This window comes from Anopheles gambiae, chromosome 3, assembly GCF_943734735.2.
Source record: "Anopheles gambiae chromosome 3, idAnoGambNW_F1_1, whole genome shotgun sequence".
NCBI lineage: Eukaryota > Metazoa > Arthropoda > Insecta > Diptera > Culicidae > Anopheles > Anopheles gambiae.
In genome coordinates this window covers 41,567,455-41,593,664 of record NC_064602.1, presented here as the reverse complement: position 1 = coordinate 41,593,664, position 26,210 = coordinate 41,567,455, and the positions used below count along the sequence as shown (strand labels likewise).

General features: G+C 46.4%; 1 protein-coding gene across 8 annotated transcripts; it reads right to left on the bottom strand.

Annotated features, from left to right (window-relative positions):
* Positions 1-1,618: 1,618 nt before the first annotated feature.
* On the bottom strand, positions 1,619-24,767 carry LOC1279141 (protein Wnt-6). Of its 8 annotated transcripts, none has more exons than XM_061657118.1 (5): positions 24,454-24,766; positions 20,171-20,815; positions 7,544-7,779; positions 2,979-3,613; positions 1,619-2,868 (listed from the first exon to the last, which is right to left on the bottom strand). In XM_061657118.1, the coding sequence occupies exons 2-5, from the start codon at positions 20,230-20,232 to the stop codon at positions 2,407-2,409; spliced, it is 1,395 nt and encodes a 464-aa protein (XP_061513102.1). In that variant the 5' UTR covers positions 20,233-20,815; positions 24,454-24,766; the 3' UTR covers positions 1,619-2,406. The 8 variants fall into 8 exon arrangements, with proteins under 8 accessions (XP_061513102.1, XP_061513103.1, XP_061513107.1 ...); XM_061657119.1 differs by having other exon boundaries at positions 24,461-24,766; XM_061657123.1 differs by having other exon boundaries at positions 24,511-24,766.
* Between the last annotated feature and the right edge of the window lie 1,443 nt (positions 24,768-26,210).

The following is a 26,210-nucleotide window of genomic DNA, read 5'->3' as shown; positions in this document are numbered from 1 at the left end:
TTGACTTTATTGTATTGCTGCACCGTGCGTTCAGCTGTGGCCTTTTATGTGTGGGAATGCGCAGCAGAACCCCTTGGGCAGGACTGGCAACGCTCTCGCCGGCGCACGTCATGCACGTCGCGAGCGGCCAATGGAGCGGCAGGATGACTGGCGTGCTTTTCCTGTAGCGTGCCAACCGAGCGTTTCGAAAATGGATCGAATGTAATTTATCATCATCACCATCATAAGCGCTGATCATCAGCATTGATCTTCATCTGTTCACCGGTGCGCCCCCGGGTGCGCGATCGTAAAAAGGAAGCAGAGCTTAATATGTTCACGTGTATATGTGTGTATGTGTGTGTAGGGAGCGAAAAGTAAATGGAATAACACATACCCTTCAGTGCCGTTCCTCTTTGGGCGGGGTATCCTTTAGGAAATATTTGTGTTCATCAAATTGTAAAACTGTCATAAAGTAACAGTTTCATTAAATAGAGCTGTACTGACAAGTCCATTAGTCCATTTAAAGAACTCCCTTTCTCTCTCCTGCGCCGTGAACTCCCTAGCCAACCTTCGGCTGGTGGTTCTTTTGAAGAAAATCGGAGTTATTTGGGGCCCAGCTTTAACCGTTTGTCCTCTGCCCCATACCCCACGAGGTAAGCAACGGAGAGTGACCACGTTCGTATCATGCCTTAAGTCGTACGTTAACAATAATAATAAAAATGCCGTACTCCACACTACCACGCAGCACCCGAAGTCAAATAAAATGGAAATTAAGATATCGATGATGATTTGTTAATTTTCGCCGTTTTCTCCCATTCCCACCGAGATTTTCTTGGTGGCTGTGTAGCGGGAGGAAGGAGAGAAGGGCCATACACACCACATGAAAACAATCGAGAGCGAGAAAGAGAGAGAGAGAGAGAGAGAGAGAAAGGGAGAAAAACGATACACACACACAAAGCAGCTCAGACCGTGGGTTGGCTTCCAAAGGTGCATGATCGTCGTTAAGATGATCGTTCAAATTTTGTTCGTTGGGCACTCGCACATAATTTCGGACACGATCACGTGGAGCAGCCAATATAGTGTGGAGAGCGGGAGCAAGAAGCAAGAGACAGTGAAAATGAAGCCTCTGGACGGACACCGATTAATACGATCAATTTCAAGCAAAATTAGTCGTCGCCAGGGTCGGGATCGATGAGGCCGCAAGCGGTCCTGTCGCGGATTTGTGCCTTCTACCTCTTCCCCTTTTTTACCATTCTCAAGAAAGCACGACGAAGGGATACTTTTTGAAGGCTGGAATTCTTTATTTTCTGCTGCTTAATTGCAAAACGTTGGCTCTAGAGTGCGTCTGTGTGGTGGAACGGTTGGAAAGGAGTTTAAGTTTAATGTTTGCAATTTAGGTCACAACAGGTGACGGGTGTTTGCGTTTTTTTTTCTTCTCTCCCCTCATTTTCTTTCTCAACAAAGTGGTCTTACCTTTTCCTTCTAGCTCTTCTTCTCCTTCCTTATCCCCCTCCCTTTGGGTGGTAAATGTGGCGGGGAAAGAGAAAAGTCTGCTACCCCTTCCCCCACAGTATTGGGAAAAGCAGCCCTACCACGTGGTGGAGTGGTTTTGCATTAAACATTGTAATACAACGTCCGCTTTCGGTGTGCGGTTCTGTTGTTGCGTTGTTTGATTTTTGCATTTTATTATGATCATCATCTGCTGCCAAAACAAAAAAGAAATGACCACCCGCTCCCCGCTTCTTCCCTAAATTCGTTCGTTCGATTCGTTCGCGCATGCACAGTCATCGTTCGATCGTACACGATCGTGTAGCACTTAACAATAAATATCATAATCGGTTTACGGTAGTGTGTTCACCACAGATCACAAAAAGCATTAGAGTTTAGATTAATACATGATTTTTAAGGAAAGGGAAGGAAACTTGTAAAGGGGAGGGATGCTGGGTTTTTTAAATCCTCTTTTCGGTATGTACACTCAGTATTTGCTCTCTGATAACTGTTATTTTCGCACATTTTAGTGTCTTGCTTCACTACTTCCTCTCTGTACTCTCTCTTTCTTTCTTTCTTTCTTTTTTCTTCCAATCATTCTTACTGCACTGTTCTCACGCAATATTGAAAGGTGCTCAATTCGGTTTAAATTTCACAACTAATTTCAGTCAGTCTTTAACATTTCTAGTTTGACGCATACCTGCCGCCTTCCTTCTTATTTAGCTCATCTTTCCCATCTTTTGTATGTCCTTTCCAACTTTTCTTCCTGCATTCCTCCAGTTTTTGTTTGCCCTCTTTTCCCTTTATTCCCTGATAACTTACACAAACACTTTTCACCACTTGGGGACGCGAAATCGCACTCGCCGTGGTTGTACTAGAGCTCTCTAGCTTCTACTCTCAACCTCAAAACATCTAACCCAATACTAACGACCGAACCACTCATTTGCAGGTGTACACATCCTGTATGTCGATGCAGGTGCTGCACGTCACCTCGCAGCACCACTTGAAGCTGCAGTTGCAGTTGCGCTTCACCTCCATCTGGCTGTGCGTTTGGCCCCGCTTGCAGCACATCAGGCTGCAGCCGTCCACGCCGCTCGACGTGATGTTACACTCCCGGCCGTGCGTCCCGAGCGAGCCCGTCTTGGCGTTCGGCTCGCAGAAGTCGTCCGAGTCCTCCGTGTACACCAGGTCCCGCTTGGTCGGCAGCTTGATCGTCGCATCGTCCGGCATGAAGCTGTGCCCATCGTTCCGCGCAATTACCTTGGTTGCGCCGTCAAAGTGTTCCTTCAGCCGGGCGCCCACCTCCGAGAACGGGGGCAGTTTCATCCAGCAGGTTTTGGTCGTGCAGGACCCGGACAGCCCGTGACATTTGCACTCCATGCGCATGAACTGCTTGACGGCCTGGTGGAGCAAAAGTTTGGTACAAATAATCGAAGAAATTATTCATCAAAATAAAGGCTGTGTCTTGTGGAAACATTCGGAGTGCTCATAGTTTGAAAACGGAAGCTTACCAATCGGCCCGCGTCATTGTTGTGCAGCCGGACCAGCGTCTTGATGTCGCTCTTCTTGCGCAACCGCGCGTCGAGGAAGTCTTTCGATTTTCGTACGCCAAAGTTTACATTATCGTCGCAGCCGCCCCACTTCCACTTGTCCTCCTGGCCGGTCAGTATCGTGAGCGTGGGAAGCTCCTTCGGTAAACCGGCGGCATTCGGGCCCAACTGTCCAACAGCACTGCTACCACCACCACCGGTAGCACCACCATTCGCTCCCTTGGGCGTATGCCGCTGGGAGCGTCCGCTGTTGGGCCGACGGCCCACTGCCTGCGCCCGTCCATTTCTCGCAATCTCGGCCGCTGTCAGCGTGCTGTAGGCTGGATTCGCATTGACATTTTGCTGATAGGGCGCAATCAGGATGCTGTTCGGGTTGGATGCCCGGTTGCCACCGCCGACGCGGCGACGATTGCCACCGGCCGGCCGGTACCCAGCGCCGCCCCGTCCACCACGCCGTCCTCCCTCGTCCGAGGGTTTCGATTTCGAGTGCTTCTGGCAGGAACACTCCAGCAGGTCGCCCATCGTGCAAGCCTTCGTCACCGCGTACGTTATACCGGCGGCCGTGATCGCGTGCACGAATGCTGTCTCGCGCGTATCTGCAAGCGGAAACCCCGGGAAATGAAAAGGAAAAGAATATAAAACTATCTTATGTGGGCGCACTTGGGAAGGCATTGGTGGTGGAATGATTAAGATTGTGGCTGATTGTGGTGCAAATCAAATGGCTACTACAGCGAACGTTTAATTGAATTAGGCAATCGATCGGCACGATTGGTCACAATCGCACCAGGATTTGCATAACTCTCTACGCCCAATCGCGACTTCCTGGGCTGTGTAGGCAGCTGGTAAGCTCCCATGTTTATCACCCGTTTTTTATTCATCTTTTTCTTCTGCTCAAGGTTTGTTTTACTACCACGTTCATTCCGCATTAAAAAGCCATGGGTGCTAATTGTCACTCAAACACAGTGACGATGCCCTTACGCGCGGCTTAAAATGGTTTTGAGCCGCCTGGATGGCACACACCACACCCCAGGTACGGGAAATTATCAACACCAAATAGGTTCGATCAATATTTGCTCGCCGGTTTTGGGCAACTCTTCCACCGTGCCAAGGCGTAATTTCACGTTGTTACAAGCCGCCAGTTCAGGTTTGGGTGACGCGACTTGTGAAACGTCCGACAGACATCATAATTGGCGCCACCAAGCTGAGGAAGCGTAGAATTGAGCTATTTTTACGGCCCCGTCCGGAACCCAAGATTTTGCTTTGAGTTTCTCTCCCTTTTTCGATGAAGTCGTCAAATGGTGCGGATGTTACATTAACACCGCAAGGTGGATCCACTGGCGCCCACCTTCGCAATTTGGCCGGGAGCCTGCGTGCGGTGGTGAGATATGGTTCCCCCTTGGGTGTTTGGTTCTGGAGTTTTTTGTTTTGTTATTTTTGCAACCGCAACCTGGCGCTGATGTCTTGAGGTGCGAGCGCACACCAAGTTGCGCAAAAGTCGTTAAAGCGTTTATGGATGGCATTGATTCATCGCTTTTTGGGGTAGGGTAGTTTGTTTGATGTCTTAATCTTGGAACGGCGCGGCAATTTCCTGCCCGGCCAAACTGAGCACCGTGTTTGGCGGTGATAGGGTATGTTGGAAGGAAGATAGGTTTCGATATTTGTTTGCCAGCTATTTGCTACCCAAACAAATTATGCCTCATCACTATTTATGTTACCGACGAAGTTTTGAAGGGTTTATACATACCATTTGCGGGTGGGTTGGATTATGTGTATTGATTTTATGGTTTGTTAGGGAAAATATTGTGATTTTGACGGCATGAATGTTGAATATATTTGTTTTGATAGATAAAAATTAATTCAAAAAACTTGCAATCGATCGCTCAACGTACAGCAAAAAAAGCATCTCTCGATCTCTCGATCATTACCTGTTGCGATGTGTGGACGCCGTGCTTTTGCCTTACTCCTTGACAGTAACAATCGCTACTCCACATGTTTAGTCACGTACCCTGATTGAAGTGGACAGGTAATGAACAGCGGAAAAATGAAACTCGGCATCGGGGTTTAGGAACCGGCACCGTCGAAAGCGTTTGCGCGACAGTCGCAACAAAAAAAGATTTGTACAAAAATGGGGCAAAATAAATCTACACACACCAACACTATCTGGTGGTGGGGCGTGCGTTCCAACACCGGAGGGACCGTTTGGTACTGACTTGCCGCTGCAACGTAGCCGCAAATGGATAATGATGGTGTCGTGTTTGCTTACAAAACATGTATTACATCGATCGGTTTAACGATCTCGTGTATACCGGACAGAAAGCGTAACGGCAGCCACCGTCTGTTCTCGGATCAGTCCAAAAGGGGTAGAAAGTATGTTCCCTCCCGTGTACTTGCGAAACGGCATTGGTAGAGCGCACAAAGATGGTGTTTGGCGGGGAAATGGGAGGGAAATGACGGGTGATGTGGGTTTGGGTTATTATGCACCCGGTTGGAGGAGCACTTTGTCAGTGCCAGCAGCCTTGAGCTGCTTGGTAGTCAATTCAACCGTCAGTAATCCGTCTCGATCGATCGGGATCTGGATCGATGGTTCGGGATCCGGCTCGAAGGACCAAAAGACTTGCTGCGAGAGTGTACTGTGGGTGAGTGGTGTTTACCGCTCACCCGGTCCCTGTCGCTGGTGATTCCGTCGCAGGTTCGGGAAGTAAATAAATCCAAATCAGGGCTAGATCAGTCCCGCGGGCTCGTACGTAACACGAATCACGAAGCGGAAGAACAAACGCCCGTACAAAGTCGTTTACCATGCGAGCGGTACAATTTAACTGTCAATTTGTGAATAACTTAAATTAACTTTATGGCGAATCAAAATCAAAATTAATGTTTATTGAATTAAAGTGATGTAATCTTGACAATTGCAATGAGATTGTTTATCTTCAAACGGTCGACCGGGGGCAGTCAATGTTTGGTAGCCGAAATACTTGCCACTGCCTGTGCCGTTCGTCCCGTGTGTTGAACTTGGCCTGGAATTTCTTGCCTCGACCCTTGGTGTGTAGAGGCGGTAACCAGCGAAAGAAGCGGCTTCGTAAAGGATGCATCGAAGCGGGAGGGCAGTTTTCGCGGTGATGGCATCGGGACACCGGGCACCGGGCATTGGAATTGTCATGGTTGAATGTCAGACTGTGTCGTTGCACTGTCGCTTGCATTTCCCCGCACGCGGCGGGGAGCGATTGTCCCTTTGGGGTGCTCATTCCGCCAAACAGCATAGGAGGGCCGTCAATCCGTTGCAAGGTGTAGTTTGCTACCGCATCGAGTGTGGATGGAGGGCATAGTGGTGCAAGAGGCCACAGGCAGTCCATCTTCGCCAGCAACGAGTTAAATGGTACTGACGGCGAAACACACGTGACACGACACGGGGACAACGACGGCTACGACGTCGACCACGATAATCCGCAATGCTTGCTTGCGTGTATAATGATCAATCTGTCCTTTTCGCACGGTACGATCGCTCGCAGGCATCCGGTGGCTAACCTCGCGTTACCCTTTTTGGTGGCGATGAAGGTCGAAATGTATTAAAAATTGCGCTGCTGGATGATGTGTCTTGGCTTGTGATGCTGATGAAGTTACTTTCTGGCCTTTCCAATGTGAGGCAAACGTTTTTAGGCCGCTATCTGTAAAGTTTTTAACCTTATTTTAAAAAATATGGTTCAATAGTCTGTCATCTTGAGTTTAACAACAACAAAAAAGCACCGTCAAAGAAGAAAAGAAAAGATCAGTGCTCCGCTTGGACTCTTCGGCATCGAAAACAATCAACCGGACCGAATACAAACCCAACACGGCATTCCAGATTCCGATGCGACAGATCGCACAGATTCGGACATTCGAATGTCCACCCTGCCTGCCGGAGCGCTGAGGGAACAGATTCGTTTGTTTGTTTGTTTTATTGATCCGATCGGGCAGCAAATCAAGGCAAGGAACGGTTTCTACCCTCAAACACTATCCCAGCAATCCAGGTTCATTGGAGAAGCCCACAATTCAAAGGTTGCGACAGGATTGCGACAGAACAGCGACAGTACAGCGACAGATCGGCTGCACAACTTTCGACAGACAGACAAGTGCAGCATGTTTTCGCCCCTACTGCGTTTCCCTGCTCCTTTCGCTCCTGATGAAGGGGTTGTATTTAAGGTGGCCACAGTTCAGCCAAATAATAATCGTTGCTGCGGGGTGGCTAGTAGTGAAGAGCATGTGGATTGAATGTAATTTATAGCGATGACAATATCGTTACGTTCGATTTAAATTGTTCAATTGCACGACAAGCACGATCCCAGCGCTCTGAAATGGAGCATTACGTGGAGTTCCAGGTTTGGCAAGAAAATTCACAAAAATTGCACTGGGGTAGTATTGTGGGGTAATGGAGGAATCAGCCATTTCAGTGTCTTTTCAATTATTGGTAAAATTTACAGTAGTTAAGCTTTGGTTAGAAGAGCACAGTTCTCTTATTATTTTGTGTATGCTGTCGGGTAGTAGTGGTTTACCTTTGGCCAGAATTCGGCGCATACTACGTTTGATGGTCCAGGAGCAGTTCCACATGTTGTGTCGAAATTGGTTCTCACACTCCCGAAAGCCCAAACTGATGCCTCGGTGAATTTCACGCATTAGAGACGTGTCGTTTTTACAGATGTCGGCCAGCTTCCCCGAAAGGCGTCGCGACTTCCGGTGTTTGCTTTCGCAGACCCGGTCCGGATCGAGCAGCACATTGCTACCTTCGGCTCTGGAAGGAAGAGGGGAGCATAAGAGTATTGATTTTAATGGAGAGTGGATTGCAGGAAATATTATGGGAAAATATTTTTTTTAAATTAATAGTGTTTTTTTTCTATTTACAAAGTAACAAGGCAAATATTATTTTAATTTCATTCAAATTTCAAAATGAAAAAATAAATACCTAAAGAGCAAAGTCACAAGAGATAACGAAATGGTAACAAAAATGAGTTTTGTACTATGTACTTGTTGATAAAACTAAACTTAGGTTTTAAATAGGCTTTGTTAACATTTTTCTTATTTTTAGTTATATTTAGTTCGAATGCATAAACTACCAGCATTATGAAAAAAGTTAATTGTATTTACTATATTACAAAACAAAAAAAAATATAGTAATATTCAAAACACATTTGAAAGGTCAATTTAACAATCCTGTATTTTAGCTTGACTTATCCCCAATGTGGTGGGTTTTAACCACTTTTCCATAACCCACATAATTAATTATAGTGAACACATTGACGCATATGAAATCAATCACGCCTCACGGCTCTATAAACAAAAAATAAAGAAAAAAATGAGTACAAAAGTAAAAAACTGAGGAATAAACGAATAACTAAAAATGATTTTTTTAGCTATCTCGATGAAATGAAGAATTTTGTATAATATAAATAAAATTTATTAAATATATGTTATTCAAAACATAAATATGTAAAAATAAATCAAAAAACGATAAATAAATAATAAATAGAATTACTGGATCAAACACTTTGATGTGGTTCGAATCCAAAAGCAATGAAAAAATATCCATTAAAAACAAAATAATTCATTCATTCAAAACTCAAGAAGTATTATTTTTGAGCTGAAAAAGATGAACATGTTTTACTATATAAGGAATTCTTACACATAAAAACCTAAATGCAATCAAAATTATGATTTGCATTTCCCGGTTCCTCAAATCACCAATGGCAATACATGTTTTCTCAAACTATTATGACACTCAATTAACACATTGTGCAATGGCGAAGAAGCCCTTCTGTTGTAATTTTCAGCAGAAGAATCACTGACGCTTCTGTCTGCTTGCTTAACACAGCCAGGATCGGCCACTTAGATCAGAGTTCAAGTTCAACCTGACAGTTCAGGTACACTCGAAACACTTTTGTTGTTGGCCAACGTTACCGGCGCCGTACACGCACTGAGCAGACTACACTGAGTAACTTCCAGAACCACCCGGTAACAGACCGTTCTTTCGAGATCACATCACAACCGGCCGACCAATCAGCAGTACCACTCATCCAACGGGTCGATTGGGCACATCGTCATGCAGGTGCAGGTATCAGGAATTTCATCTGTTTCCTTCTGGTTTTTGCCTCCTGGTTTTTCCACCCTCATTTGGGAGAAGGGAGATGGTTTTCACATGACAGCTAAATATAGCTTGCGCCCTTGCCCGAAGGCAGGACCATAAAATTTAATAATGAAGATCGTTTTCCTATCCATTTGAGCTTCCATTTTCCCGACGTGGAACGGTAATGGCTCCCCATTTTGTGGGGAAGAGCCGTGGGGTAAGAGAGAAAACCATTCAAAACGATTATTAACCACTCGTGCAATTGGCTGTTGAACATTTTTTCAACCATTTCAGCTCATTCCCACTATTAACCCTCGTGCAACGCACCGAAACGGTATGACCTCAGACCTCACATTGGTTTCATCTCTCTCTGTGTGTGTTTGTGAAAGAATGGTTTAACATCGTACTCAATTGCAGCGATGCCCCTTAATAAACCAAGGGTGGTATAATGAAGCAAATCAAGGAAAGCGGCGGAAAAAGAGCAGCTATCCAATTTCCACCTCACAACACGCTCGCGTTACGTAGAAAAGTGTAAATAACTTCGAGCTAAAATAAATAATTTTTCTCTCACTTTTGCGACGCACTTGGTAACTGATTGGCACCAAGAGGGAAAGGAACCGAGGTGCAACATTTTCCAGACGCCGATTATGACGTTTTTAACTGTTACCCAGCGTGCCCCATCACGTAACGATCGAAGCTCTTCGGGATGGGCGCTGATTTTTACGATCAACACAACAGGCTGCCAAAGTGCGGCTATGAGTAACTCCGGTTGACTGACTAATGGTTGCGGTCGACTGACTCAAATGGAGGCGCTAATGACAAACGGACGAGAAATTGTGGTAAATGAGCGTAAACCCGTCACCCGGTACCGATGGAGGTGGAGTCATTAGTTATCTCATACACGCGATCATTTTGCTACCAAACAGAGCGACAGAGATTCTACTATCAGTTGGCTTCGCTATAGGCTCACGCAAAACTGATCTCAACCATCACTCACAAGCGGTGCTTTTTGCTATCTAAAAAATGAAAAAAATGAATATTTCTAAAAAAGTATGTAAAACAAAACAGATTGAATGGAAGGTGCTTTAACCGTCTGGACAACGCGATCATTTCACGATCAGTCAAACGATCCGAGCGGTGACGAAATGCGAGATAAAAATCTTTCGACTCGTGCCTCCACCCTTGATTCAAGAGTGTTCTCGGAGGAAACGGTCAAGAAATTATAAATTTAAATAGCACCACCGTCGTCCGATCGGTGTTGATCGTTTGACCATGGTTTGAATTGGTAGCAACATTTGTCTAATGCCCAATAAAGACATAAACTTGTAGAATCACCGACTCTACCGAGCGGCGTCTCATCTCGCCTCTCGGGTCACAGCCATTCGCCGAAACTAGAATCGTCCCAAAAACCGGTCAAATCTGCCCACCAAGGCATAAAACTGTTGATATTCAGTTTCAATTTGTCGTGTTCTGTCTGTTGCTTCGTCAGAAAGAAATGAAAACAGTCTCTGAAACAAGTCTCTGCAAGATTTTTGGACGGCAGTTTATGGAGGTGTGACTATTTACTAGAATGCTAAGCTTTAATTTGACTAATTAACGGCTCACATTGTGTTAAAAAGAAGGTTTTGAGATTTTCCTGTTGATGAGCGATTGTATGAAGGATAAGCAGGAAGTAAACATACAACAGGAGAAGACGGATGTCAGCAGAAGCTGCTGTATTTTAGACGGAAACCAGGCTGGTATGAACGATTCGAATGCGACTTATGGCGTGTTTGAAAGACAAATTACGATGAATAAGCTGGTTTGTTTGAGCACGTCCATGGATTGATGAATGGATTTGTTTGACACAGCCCTTGCAGATTAATAAATTTACACATGCGCGAGACATTTTGTCAAACCATAAATTTATTGATTCGTTTTGTCTATAGAAGTGTTACAGTTGAACAGGTTTGCTTAAAGCTGGTTGACAAATCATCCAGAATATTGCTATAAATTACGCCACATGATCAGTTGCGCTCAGTACTCAGTACTCAGTGTCACCAGGATTTCTATGACTCATTGAAACAAAATATGGCCTCATTGTAGCGGTACCGATCGCTGAATGGGACATTACTATGCCGCGTGTTGTATCGTGTGATCTATCCGCCAGAGATCAACCACTAGTGAACGAATGCAACGAATTCATTGAATACTAATCATCGGTAACGAATCGTTTCAACAGCTGTCGGACCGTTAGCTACTAGTAGCTGTCGGTGTAACGATCTTTCCACTAGAATGGTTCATTTTCTGCCGCATTCGTGAGATGCATCGTGAGTCTAGTAGTTGCTAACCTGTTCTTTTCCTCTATCTTCCATCAAATGCTCTATGGTGCTGCAGTACACACACCCATACTTTACCGGAAAAAATAACAACACCATGATGCACTAAGTCCAGACTTCGAGTCAAACCGGCAGCCAAGCCCCAGTCTCGTCACCGATCGCTCGACGTAATAGACGTTGATGGGAACCATGCCACGGCGAAGCGAGCGTCCAAGGAACGGACAGTTTCGTTGCCAACTGTCGCATCCCGACCGGAACTCACCCCGGAGACCGTGTAAGATAAGTCTGGGTAGAATTCGTGCGAAAATAATCGCTTGTCACTCAGCTGTCTGCGCGACTCCGGACTCCGTTTCGGGCGAAAGCTCGATACGTTAGCGTACCTTGGGAACACTTTTCCTGCCAGACCGATTTGCACCCATCCAGATCTAGAAGTTAGCGCATGGGCAACTGCAACTGCATTGGCCCAGGAGCAACTGCCAACGATGCGTTGCTATGTTTAACTTAATTTTCTCAATTATGCATTTAGATTGAGGCACAACCTCACTACCAGGCGTTCGTGTACTGGGACCGTGGTGAAGTGTAAATTTACCGACCTAACTGCAATCCACCACCGCGGGCTTTGTATTCTTCACCTCTACTAGCAAAGGTGCCCTGTGGTAAGTGCATCCAGACCCGACTATGGATGGCGAACTAATCCGTCCCATCGCCCCAGGCGGCTCAGATGTTCGCCGCTGATCGCCGCACGGTGGTGCGTGTTTGAACATGGCCGCGCAAACTATGCCCCAAGATGAGGGCACAATTTGAAACGCTATTAACACTCTTCAGCTAGTCGTTTATTTACTTTTATGAACTTGTGCATTTTAATTTCAATTTAAACAATCGCTAACCATTCATGACACACACACGGCCCGGTAATGGTGGAGGTGGGCTCTGTTTCCCCCTATTTTTTTTTTTGTTAAACTCAAGTGTCCGACGGGCTTTATGATGGACATCGCCCGACCCGCAATGCGAAAAGCGGTTCCTTTTGCGGCCCCACGCACGTGCGCAGCTTTTCTTGTGCGAATGGTGCGACGGGTTTCTGCTAGACGCAGTTCGTCACGCTAGTCCACATACCCATAGGATATTGGATGGAAAAAGGGAGGAGAGAAGTATAGAGAAAGAAAATGCTCGTTCGTTGCGCAAGATTGCACACGAAGGCTTTGCGATGACTGAAGATGCTTAAATCATTTTTGTTCAATTTACTTTTATTTGCGTAAGAATCCACTAAACCATCCTTCCTTTCCTCTCTTTTCGTGCCGAGATTTGCATTGGACAAACATTGTTTTCTCCCTGTGGGAGGGTTGTGGCGAAGTTTCAATCTTGGGAAGTAATAAACGTAATGAGCTCTTTGTAGGTTACACAAACAAAGAGAAGTTGTTTGCTTTCCCTTTGGCAGGATACACATACACTAGCTTCAGGTGCTTTCTGTTTGGTCTCCCACGTTTTATGATGTAGAGATGATTGAGTTTTATGTTAGATTTGTGATGTGGTTAAAGCAACAATCAGGTTTTATTTTTTTATATTTTTTTGATTTCAAAATGTTTGATGCTACTAAAATATGTCAATGATATAGTTTTATCCATGTCATGAATTGAACACTACACTTCAGATTTCAAATGATTGATAATTTAAATTTAATTCATTGAATACTTACAGCTCTTGTACCTAACTTATCATTTGGTTTTTCAAAACTTATTGTGAGACGGTAGTATTATCGTACATCTTATAATTCTAGTAGCTCATCTTTTGCCATTGCATCCTTGTTTGACTTAAAATTACATTTTAAATCATACAGGGTTTACCTAGCCAATCGGGCGTCGTCAAAACGTTATCGGTCGCCGTTAATACTTTTTCGGGCGACGTAAACCCTCAATTGGGCACTGTCATTTCTATTCGGGCCTTGTGAAGTATGAATCGGGCATAGTACAGAATGAATTGGGCCTACTTTATATTTTGTTGCTTTCTAGCTGCAAAACAATACTTTTTTGCTAGTAGTTTAACTGATATGTAATAAAATTCACTATTTTTAAGTTTATTTACATAGAAAATTATTCAAAATCTTTTTTTTTATTTTTAATTCAACGCCATACAATGCAATTTGGTTTTATATATTTTTTTAATATAATATTTTTGGTGATTTAATTAGGTAAACATTTTAAAATGACACATAATAAGTTAAACAACATGCAAAATACGTATTTTTAAACTGCTTCATGGATCAAACACACCGGAGCGACCGATTTGACACCTTCAAGAGTAGGACGCTTTCATTCTGTACTATGCCCGATTCATACTTCACAAGGCCCGAATAGAAATGACAGTGCCCAATTGAGGGTTTACGTCGCCCGAAAAAGTATTAACGACGACCGATAACGCTTTGACGATGCCGGATTGGCTAGGTAAACCCTGTAATTTTCAACACGGTTGAAAAAGTTGTATCAGTTATTATCGTATGCATTAGAAGCAGTAAAAAATTCTGAAAAAAATATTACATGTCTACCGTATTTAGTCGAGCTCTATTATCTGAAATTAAATGCATGGCTATGACAACACTAATCATTATAACGATACTATGAATTCAATAGTATGATTACTTATTCTCAATTTGTTTATAAATCAGTTTGGAGAGATATCATCCTTAATTGGGCCACTACAAATACGACGTCGATGTCAAAATACACTTCGCGAGTGACAAAATATGTAGTACACATCGCAAAATGTCTTGATAATCCTTGTAAGTCTATGTGTATTCTAAAGTCGATCTAAATTTTCAAAACATAGCAACGTATCGTATCGTATCTGTTAGTGTGAAACAAATATGTAATAGTCTAACAGATAACTATAAAAGCTCCAAACCAGTAATCGATGCTGCACGACCAATATCTAAATTTCGATAATATTTTACATCTATTTCTCATACTATTTCATAGACCTATAAACTTGACACCTTTAAAATGAGCTTAAACTAAAATCTCAAGTTAGTTGGCCAGCTAGCAGCAACGCTCAATCCACTTTCCTGATTTGCTCAGCCTCACGTGACACACATCCCATATTGCGGCAACGTCGAGAGTATTACGATGTCATGTTTCTAACTGTTCATTAACTGAATGGCAGCAGACGACTAGTGTCTATTCCCTTCGGTGCTTGTTAAATCATCGTAAATTAAAACGACATCAAGCAACGACCACCACGGATTGGCTTCACGCACCGTCTCACCCACGGGGCACCAGGTTGCCAAAGCACCCGCATTCCTTCACTCTGATCTCTGTGTGCGTGTGTGTGTGTGTGTGTGTGTTCAAGCTGTTTGTACGTGATGATCCGCTTAATCAACTCCGAAGCGTCGCCCGGGGAGATAAAAGATCAATATTTCACCCATTGCCCAGCCAGATCCCCGTCCACCGTCAAGTCAACGAGTCAACGAAACGGAAAGAAAGAACCCGCAAACAGACACGCTTTCAGGACCAACGAAGCGGAAAACCGTCACACTTTGCTTTGATGCGACGCGCTCGATCGCAAAGGCAGCTACGGGTCTGTTTCCATGCCCGGGCGGTGTAGATTTACGCGCAGAATCCAGTAAGCCCCGCAGCAGTATCCCACCTGAGCAGTGAGCAGGTCGCCGGAAGAGAACAAAACGACAAAAAAAAGAAGCAAAACATCGCCTAGCTGAAGAAAACAGAAATGCATTTAAGCCCACATTATCCTCCCTTTTTTCACTTGACCAGTTTGCTTTTGTAACGCAAGTCCACTGCCGGCTAGGCGACGACCCATTTGGAAGCAAACTGGCGAGAATGCATTCAGTTTGAGCAAATACAACATGACAGAGCCGCAGCATAAATAGCTCCGCACACCCCCGAAACGATTGACGCTGTTTCAACGCTGTTGTGCGCCTTGCGAGCAGGAACAGGGGTCAGGAGGGCCCGAGGGCCAAACAGCTCAAAGTGCATCTGAAGATGCTTGCCTATTTATTCGCCGTCATCTTGAAATTATTGAAGTAGTTTGTTTTTTCTCGTCCTCTCGACACCGGCACGAAACAAGCACGGCAGAGGCGGGACAGATGTGGCTATATGGTGCATCCTGGGTAGTTTAAACTGATCAGTAAGAGAGAGATAGAGAGACATAGCGTGCCTCGGTGATGTGAAAGGTAGTGTAACTAAATCATCAAACATTTGACTCCTTCAGTCAAGTGGGTGCCGGCACTCCAAACTGAAAACCTCCCCTTTCTCTCGGGGTCACTGTGTCCCCGAAAAAGGGTGAGATGGTCCTGTCACCCAGGGGTTGGAAACAGTTTTTTTCTTCCTCTTATTCTCCAGTATACTGTTGTTGTTTGCGTTTTAGAACGCACCAAAGGAATGCAAATGCTGCCCCTATGTCTTTTGAAAAAAAGATGCAGGGTGTAGCTTTACCAAAGCTAATCTTACCGACCGACCTGGCCATCGCTATGGGAAACCTCGCTCCGTACAGGTGCATCAGGTGAAGATTGACAGATCGCCCGTACAGCGGATGCACTCGAGACAGATTCCTGAGCAGAAAATAAACTAGTAAAAAATGTCCAAAACGCACGTCGAACAGTGACGCACTCCAGCCGGGAGATCAAGAGCTCAGCAGCAAGATCGAGAATTGCAAGATTTCACAATTAAAGGGTCCTCCATTCGGCGCCTCCTACCGCCACAGCAGCCAGTGCTGGGAAAGGAAACCCATCATCAACCGTAATGAAATAATCAATACAATCGCCGCTCCCGGCTAATGAGTTGATCCAACGCCGCTAATGAAGCTAATTATCGCCGCGGTACGCCGCCATCGACCGAGCGGAATCGTAATGCCGCTCGGATGACTCCCTGCGTGAGCTCACTTGGTGTCTATGTGTGTTGTGTGGTGATGTGAAGTGTATTAATTCAATGTAAACATTGTAACAGCACCGAAACGGCTCCAGTATAAACAGTGATCGATCTCCGCTTTACCATCCACCAGTTCTCGAGTGGCAGGCCGAAAGAATATACACACACTGTGGAACGATCGTGGACGTCACAGGCAGCAAATAGAGAGGCAGTAGAGAGGAGCGATACCAGTGCGGTATGGATTACGGATCACTGAGCCAATTCGATGATCCCAAAACCCGTCGATGCGCATCAATGTTTTTTATCCGACCGTAGGGAATCGTTCGACCCGAATCGATCGGATGGGTAATCAATATGACTTTTGGACATGATTGGCTGCCATCAAAGTGATTCCCGCCCGTTCTCAAGGATATCGGTTCGCCGTTCCGCTTTTACGCTGCCGGGGCGAGTCGGGTGACACATCGGATCCGAGGATCCCGGGCAGGTATCGCTACCCAAAAGCGCACTGAGGGCCATTAATGGGTAGGAATCGGTGTGCTGGAAGGTATCCGATTACGCTGACAGCCATTTTCTGCACCAACTCCGCAACAAAAAAAAAAAGAAACTACTAGCCGGTAATGTAACCGTAGACGCCGGCGTAATTTTACTGGATCGAAGTTTGTGGAGGGCGGACACTTTTGAAAACTTTTGGAGCGAGCGAATGTTGGCAAAACAGGGATATCGTTCGGGTGCAGCTGCATCCTTAATTGCACCAACAACAACAAAAAATGGCAACACGTCCGCCATTTTACATTGAATTCGGCAATGTTTCGGTGAAAATGCCGGAGTACCACCTGCGAACGGTCTAAAATATTGTAATAAATCAACTAGAGGCTGAAGACGGCGTCGTCACTAAACATCGGTATTGCTTTAGTGACAATATTCCAATTCACCGCATCGGGGACATTTTCCAGAAGCCTGTCGCAATCGCAGCATCGCCCGTTGAGTAAATGCAAATTCCTGTTACATTTATCTCAATTGTCAAATGGTAGCGCTCGATAAGACGTTTGAAGCGATTAACCTGCTTTACCTTTGCAGCAGTTTGGGGCTGGAATTAGCTCCGTTTTTTTGGGGGCGCTTTAAATACCAACCGCTCCACAGATAAGCCACTCAAATCGGCTGATGAAATGATACATTCAGCAAAATTAGCATAGCAGAGTGTAAGAGCCGTACCATTGGAGGCGCTCCAGACGATTCAGATGATTGCCCGACGAAGCACTTTCGCCACTTGAACCCGGCCCCGACCCGGGACCGAAACGTGGTGGAATGCTGTACGCCACGCCAGTGACATTAAGGATTTGTGTCGTCCCTCTGCTCAACACGACCCGGAATGAAGGAATGTGTTGCGTATGTGCATCCTGTGTACGACCGGGACCGGGTCTTCTAAAACTCATGTGTCGTGTCTTGCCACGTTTGAATCATGCAGCGGGCAGAGGTTTCGGGGTTCAAAATCGTAAAGATTTAGATAACCGGTGAACCCTTAGATCCGGCACACACGTCGTCGCCAAACGTACCCACCAAAAAGGGAACGGCACGTCAAGTATGACCTCGCCGGGGTCTGTCTGCACCGAGCGTGCCCATCGGTCATCGGTACGCGCGTCATCGGCCCTCGCAGTGGCGCTCATCCTCCGCAGTGGCGCTTCCACGCTACCAGACGTGTCCCCAAAATCTGCGCGGGCGGAACCCGAGTCGTTCGTAGCTTTCAATACATGCGCTCGTTATGCTGGGTACGGTGCGTGCAACGAATCGCTTATGAGGATAATCTAAAACTCACTCCCCGTAAGTCATGCTCATCATTATGAGAAATGATTCCACGATGCTGATTCTGTGAAACTGTGCGCAGCTTGATTAAGGTACACGGCGGGCAGGGAAGTAGAGATTGCTTGCCAGCGATTGTGACTGGTGTGCTGGTCTCCCCCCTCTCAAGATACTCTATCTCCAGCAACCGGTCGTACGAAGTGGATCTTCAGTTACGTACGGTTTGTTTTCACTCCAGCCTTATCTGACTTACGTACCGGTCCGTAATACTCATCAAATTGCGATATTGCTTATCAAGATACATCTTCCCACCAACCACCCCGGTGGGGGCGGAAGCAGTAGGCCCTACTTCGCCCTTCCACCTAACCTTGCACGCAAGCGTGAAATCGTTCCCCTTGCTGCCCGGCAGCGAACGTAAAACGGGCAGCGTGTCATCTGTCGCTCACGCATGGTAAGTGTAAACTTGTGATATGATGTGCTAGCAAGCGATTTCATGGTTGTCTGCGTAGTGGATGGTGTGCGGCCGGCGCGTTGCTTTGCATTTCCTTAGCTCCGTTCGGTTAGCTCCGGCAAGAACCGGTAGAATAGGTGAGGTCCATTAGGTCCGACGGTCGGGAATAGTGATCACCTTAAGCGAAAAGCGTTTAACACACACACACGCGCACACACACACGACAAAGAGGGAAAGACACACAACCTCATTTCGTGGTGTGATCGTCTCCTTGAGCCCCGCACCACTATCGCAGGCAACTGGGCCCATCCGCAGGCCCGTCAACTAGTAGGCGACCGCTTATCACAACATCATCGCTAATGATATAATGAGGGGCAGTTTATAATATTTATAATCGCCCCCTTTAAAAGCGTAAATGTAATTAAGGATGCATTTAATGGCTGCTCACAGCAGTTTGTCGTAATCATATCTCTTTGCTCTCGGAAGAAGGAGAAGAAGACGGAGGGGCAAGATCGTTACGAGCTTACCAGCGGTGATTGGCGGTTCTAGTGCCGCGTCCTTGCACACTTCGCAGCGCCTGTAACTGATCTTTCCGACCTTTTTTTCCTACCCTACCACCCCCTTATCTGTAGTGACCATCGACACTAGTTTGTTTTTGCAACAGTGTAGCGCGCATAAATAGTTGCCCGGCCAAACTGGCCACTTTGCCTATCCGGAGGTGCATTGCAAATTGCAGCAGGAAGGTATAAACAAAGCCGAAACAACCTTCCTTTTTTTGTTGTTGCTGATGCTGTTGGTGTTGTGCACCCCAGCATGGAGAAAAAATAAAACTCACACTTGCCACAAGAGCTTCCTTCGAGCGCGCCGTCATTCGCAGCTTCCACCGCTTCTGATGCTCCCAAGGGGCCGCGAGAGGTTAATTATGAAATTATTAAGATAAAGTGTTTGAATACATATCGATGCGTATGGTGGTGGTGCGGTGCAACGTATTTGCGGTGCATCTTGGCGTGATGCAAAAGCGTGGCCCTGCCCCGCAGATGGCCCCTTAAGGGTGGCTGCAAATAATTTATTGAATCGCTGAACTAGCGCTCCCGCACTGCTCACTGGGTCGTTTTTACTGCAGTACGGGGACGGTGTGTTGGAGGCATCTCCGTATTGCTTTATCTTTATTTCTGGCGGTGGTGGTGGCTGGCACTGAAAGCATTCCACCGTTAACGCCGGCCGGTGCCACGCGAAGGTTCATAATTTAAGCGCTTGAAATTTAGTGTCGCCGAACAGAGGAGTTTTTTGTTGTTGTTGTTGTTCTCTTTTTTGCTTCTCTTAATGGCCGCAGCTAATGGGGCGTCCATGATTACCTAGCGCATCGTAAATCGGGGGTTGAGGGGAGGGGAGGAGAGTGAGGCAAAAACGTGCACAGGGTCAAGCGGTGCACAAATGGATGCTAAATAGTTGCCTGGATTTTAAGCAGCGGCACCACTCGTCGACCGATCGAATGGCATTGAAAGGCGAGATAGTGCGAGAAGCAGATGCTACTGCACGGGTTGATAAAGCAAATCGGAAGTGGGGCGCAGAGCTGTGACTTCTATATTCAAATATTTGGTTTGACGATGTAGTGAACTTACCTCCACAGGCCGGTGATGGGCATTATCAGTATCAGGTAGATCACAATCAGTACCAGACGCATACTTATGATTTACTTTCCGCTGGCAAAACTTGGGTATCAGTTGTTGCAGTATTAAAAAACCCAGAAACCTTGGACGTCTTTTTCTTTTAGCTGATGCAATGTAGTTAAATCGATTCTTCGTTTCAATCTCTTTCGCTCTCTCTCTCTCTCTCTCTCTCTCTCTCTCTCTCTCTCTTTCTCTCGCTTCCCTTGACAAATTTTGAGTCGGAAATGGAATCGGAACCACAAACCGCACGATGACACAGGATGTACACTCCCAGTTGTTAGGTGAGCCAACAACCCCCAACGCCCGAGAACTCACTTGGTGGGGTCGCCGGTGGGGTGGTGCTCTCAAAATACACACACAACACGTTAGCGAGCTCCCCCACGACAGGGCCGGAAATGGATCACTCAAAATTAAACAACACGCACACTCACACACACGCACACACCGAATGGTGCATCCGCAGGTAGTTGCAAAACGACACACAACACCCACACACACGGACACTTGCACTACTCATACGCTCTGCTGGAGGTTCACATGGTCGATGGAAGGGTTGGCTGCTTCCGGCATTTGGTGACGATAAACTTAACCCCGGCACTGTTAAATGAGACAAACCAATGTACTAACACACACACACACACACACACACACTAACATTCAGTCTGCACTTCACCTTCCCCGTTATACGATCTTGACCCTTTCTGGTTTCTGGTGTCTGGTGTTCTGCCGTGGCCACTGACTGACTTCTCAACGGTTGGAGTTTTACAGGTCCTAGACGTCTACGGCTATGGCAACGGGTTGTGTGCTGGTCCACCCGCTGGACATGATGTAGTATCCTTTCAATATCTTCCCTCTCTTTCACTCTACGCCACTGACAAATCTTCTTTCCAGTTTGGCCGCCCGATCAGACTCGTGCGATTGCAGCTCGAGAACTGGCCCAAACTGTACCGCAGTACGCTGCCGAAACGCACGGAATCTAACCTGCCCGGGTCCTTCTTCCCAGATGGCGCAAGGTGCGACTGCGCAAACGGCGAACGGGCAAAAATCTAACTGCACCTAGCAGCGGCCTGGACTGGCTGCGATGCTAACACTCCCCCCCCCCCTCCTTCTCGACACACACACACACATACGCTCAACGTTTTCGGCTGGGTTTGGGTTTCGGATAGAAACGCGACCGAAAACGGTATATAAAATCGAGCCTGGCCCGATAGAGAGGGTCCTCCCCACCTCCCACCCAGTCACACGCACACGTGGCACAAACACACGTACACGCGGCACCGGCTCATACACACTCACACACACACACACGCGCGCGGATAGCAAAACTCACCACAGATAGCACCGTTCAGGAGTGGAGCAAAAAACAACAGAGTCCGACCGATCCGATCCAAATGCCCTGGGCAAACGCGCAAGACCAAGCGGCAGAACGGAGACTGGCAAAGATGGTTTGCGCGAGCCGTGGAACAAGCGTGTGTGTGCGCGCGCGCGGTCGAGCGCACACACATATTAGCCCCCGCCTCGCAATCGGTTTACTGCGGCCGCCGGTGCTGCTGCTGCTGCTGCTCTGCTTTTCGGGATCGTTCGGGCCCTCCAAACCAATTGGGATTCGCGACTTGATGGCGTGTGAGGATGGGGGAGGGGAGGAGTAGGAAATGGAGGGAGAGTGCGGGGTAGGGGTGGTTTTGCGAATTTGCACCAAAAGCACACTTACACGGCTCACCCCTACTACCCCATGAGCGGAAGGCTATCACGAACAGGGGTTGCGTTTTTGGGAGCCGAATGTGTTTGTGTGTGTGTGTGTGTGTGTGTGTGTGTGTGTGTGTGTGTGTGTGTGTGTGTGTGTGTGTGTGTGTGTGTGTGTGTGTGTGTGTGTGTGTGTGTGTGTGTGTGTGTGTGTGTGTGTGTGTGTGTGTGTGTGTGTGTGTGTGCGTGTGTGTATGTGTGTAAGTGTGTGTGTAAGTGTGTGTGTGTGTGTGTAGGAACAAAATCAACAGGAGTAGCAAAATAATCACCGAATAAAGAAATCCACCGACACACACACACACACACGTGGAAAACAAAATAAAAATAATAAAACGAACCGTCCAAGACATAGAAGAAGACACATGGCGGCGGCGGCAGCAGTGAATGAAATGAAATAAAAAGCAACAACAAAAAATAAAAACAAAAAAGAAGTCACACACACACACTCCATACAAATACAGCTACAATCCAAAACACACACATATGCATATTCACAAAACACACAAGGGTTCTCACGGGCAAATCAAGCAACCGCAAGGAAGCAACCGAACAGAGCGCACAACAGCAACAACACACACACACACACACACACATACACTCACGCACACATTGGGCAAGAACACTTCTTCCACCAACCGTTGCAAATGATATATATTTTAAAAGGTTATTGCGCGCGCGGATTCCCTTTCATCTTACCGCGCTGAGCAGTGTCGAAGGTAGTGGGGGGGGGGAGAGGACGGCAGTTGTACGAAGTGGAAGGTAGCGGTGCAGCTCGGAGGTTCTGAACCTTCGTTTGGCTCACTCACCCGCTCTGGCAAGCTCACCGCTCACGATACGGAGTGTGGCGGAGTGTGTTTTGGGGATGGTTTTTTGTTGTTGTGTTGGTTTCGATCGCAAGCGCTGGAAAATTGGGTTTTCCCGAGTAGTGGAAAAATTCGAACACACATGAAACGTTTTTCCACCAAAAACACACACACACACACACATGGACGCACGTACACTGGGCGTTTTGGGAGGGAAAAGCCGAAAGCAGGGCAACCGTCGAAGCAGGGAGCCGCCGAAAAACTGAACCAACCGTCCGGACGGTGACACTATGAATGGGGCAAAACGGGGCTTTTCTCACTGCGCTTTCGCTCGTTTCACGAGGGCACACCGGACACACACTGCTGCTGCCGCCGCCGCCGTGGTCGGCGGGAGATGAAAGAGAGTGAGCTGGAATTAAAATTCTGCACACCCCACCTTTCCACCGGCTCAGGTCCCAGACCATACCATCCTGCCCCCTGTTTGCCGCCAAAAGGTGTAGGGCATTAAGCGAAGCAGCAGCAGCAGCCCGAAAACCGAAACCCCGACGATGAGCCGCGGTTTGCGAATATTGGCGAGCGAATATAAATATGAAGCACGCAAAATAAAATAAAAAAAAACATAATGAAACACATATATAGAGATGTGAATGCGCCTTCCCTCTTCGCTTCTGGTCGGATAGTGTGGATACACACACACACAAAGCACACACACACACACGCAGTGACGTGAAACCTTACACACGAGCATGCCGAAGGGTAGTGTGCACGCGCTAATAATCAAATTGGGCTTGCGGCAAATGGGCGAAAAAGCGCTGACCACGAAATCGATGTTATAAGCGAACGATTAAGAAATGAACACTCCAGTGCTACAGTGCCGACCGAGTGACCACTTGTTCCGTCTTTTGGTGTGCTGTTTGTTTCGGATTTGAACTCGATTTCCTATGCTGGCGCAACACCACAACAGCACGACCATTTCTGGCAATCACTGTACGCCAATATGAGGAAAAAATAACACAAAAATAACTAAACGATCACCCGCGTCTCTTCGCTTTCCACTGCTTTTAGCATCCCACGAAATGGCACGGATATTGAGCCATAGAGCCGTCCGCCGGCCAGGGCAGAAGGTAACCACCAAATGACCAAACACTAACAACAGCAAAAAAGCGACACCGACAAAATCTTCCATTCGACGTGCCCCGTAGATAAGCAAAGATGTTTGGGCTCGATCGGAAAGGATGGACTTGATTCGGGGCTCACCACTTCGGGGCCATCCTCGAGAAGAAGGCTAAGGGAGAACGGTTTTTAATGGATCGCGACAATGGGAAAGCGGCAGTGGGAGGGAGGAAGGGAGGGATTTTACGTGATCGTGGCGAAAACTAATCGACGGTCGATGCAATCATTGACGCTAAATAAACGAAGCAAACGATGAGAAGCACCAAACCAACATAGCAACAAAAAAGCAACAGCAGTCCCCCCTTGTTTCTCAATAGATGCTGATGCTTTTTCCTTCTTCTTTTTTGTTCTCACTACGATTGCAGGCGCTGGAGCTCTGTACAACCGTGAGAATAAAATCATTTTTGCGAACCACTTCTTTTTTTGTTGAACCGCTGCTGCATGCTTATTTGGTGCCAATTTCCCCTTGCTATCACACACTGAAGTCACTTCCAATCCAAGTAGCTTTGCACTCACCCCTCACTTGGCCGGTTTGCCATTGCACACCGAAACGCACTCAAACACGCTGCACACCTGCTTCAGAACCCTCCCCCCCCGGTTCTCCGGACTGTATTGCAATCACTTTGGCCCGGGCCAAATCATTTAACACTTGCCACCGCGATCGGCGGCGGCCGGTACGCGAATCGATAACGCGCGTGTCGCCAAGACGTCCATCTCACGCGCTGCCACAACCTGTAAGACGCACCGCACCGGTACGACAAAGCCCCGGATACGAGCCAGGTTGCTTTAACCTGCGCTCGGACCGGTGCTCTGGCACACCGCGCTCGCTGGCAGCATCTTATCGGGCGCCGAACCGTTTTCTCAACGCACCGCAAACGCCAACGAGAAGGGGAAATAATTATAAGATCTTTATCTCTTTACGCTTTGCGTGGCCCTGCCCTGCCCCAGGCACCCGCGCTGCTGCGCACAGCCCTTCCGGTGGGCTAGAAGAAAAAACAAAAATTAATATAAAACAGTGATGTACGCCCCGGTTGGTGTACGCTTCTCGTTCCCCCTGCTGCTTCCCAGCTCTGTGCTCTGTGCCATGTGAGTTTTATGAGTTCTCGGGAAATGTTTACCACTCCAGTTGCGGTACCAGAGCGCGTGACGCTTAATTTATTTACTCAGTGCGGCAGCGGAGGTGCAATCGTAGCTTCCCGTTCGGCTCAAACGTCTGTCGAGAAGGGTAAGGGTGAACACACGTGGACACTAGTTGCACTGTTGCGCTTTTCCGGTGGACAGGAATCGGGTGGGTTCTGGGTGCTGGGAGTTCTATTTTTGGCAGAAATTAGCCATCGCTGCGCGCGAGCCGAGGTGGACAGCTTGAAAGTATCAGGCCGGTAGTGACGAGGTTCGATCGAAAACAGATCCATCAATGAGTGTAGAGGGGAGTGAGTGTGTTTACCGTACAATAGAGTTGAAGGGCAATGTTAATGGGAAACGGGGAAATATTTACTATCTCTAATTTACTGTTTCTAACAACTATCTACTTTTACGTTTCGAATGTTGTGTATGTTTTTTGTGTAGTTAGTAAGTATTTAACCGTTAGTTCATGGAATTAACAGCTTTTCAAGTCTCTTAACACAGTCTCAAAGACATTACTTTTTTGGAAAGTCCCTATCGTTATCATGTCACAAAGACTTAAACAAAACTGTAATGTTAAATTTTTTCAATGAATTACATAAACGTTATATTTTTTATTACTATTTAAGGTAAATGAAGGCATAATATCTATATTTTATTTTATTTACATTAACAAAAATCTGATGAATTTTTAATGTAATGTAATTATTTTTTCTCAAAAATAGTAAAATTCGATGTCTTTTATCGGTAGATTTCACGAAGCTTTTTATGTTTTTTATATCTTTATGTTATGGTTTATATTTATTTATAATGTAAACTAATGTCGATTTGTCGCAGAATCGATTAGGTAAAATCATGTATGAAACCATTTTTAATAAACATACATATTTTATCGATAAAGGTTAAAAACGGGTTTAAACGATGCTTTGAAAAGTGCTAAAAGAATTGTAACTCATTTCAAATAGTAACATAGAATGCAAAATGGTTTTGAAATGTATCGTTGCATTGTGTACAATTGTCAAAAGCCAATCTGACGGACTCAACCCGGATAATGCATACTATACAGGGTTTTACAAGTCAGAATCGAATGTCAGCAAAACATTCGTGATAGAAAATGCGATGATTGAAGTTGCAAAACGATGCGAAAGCCC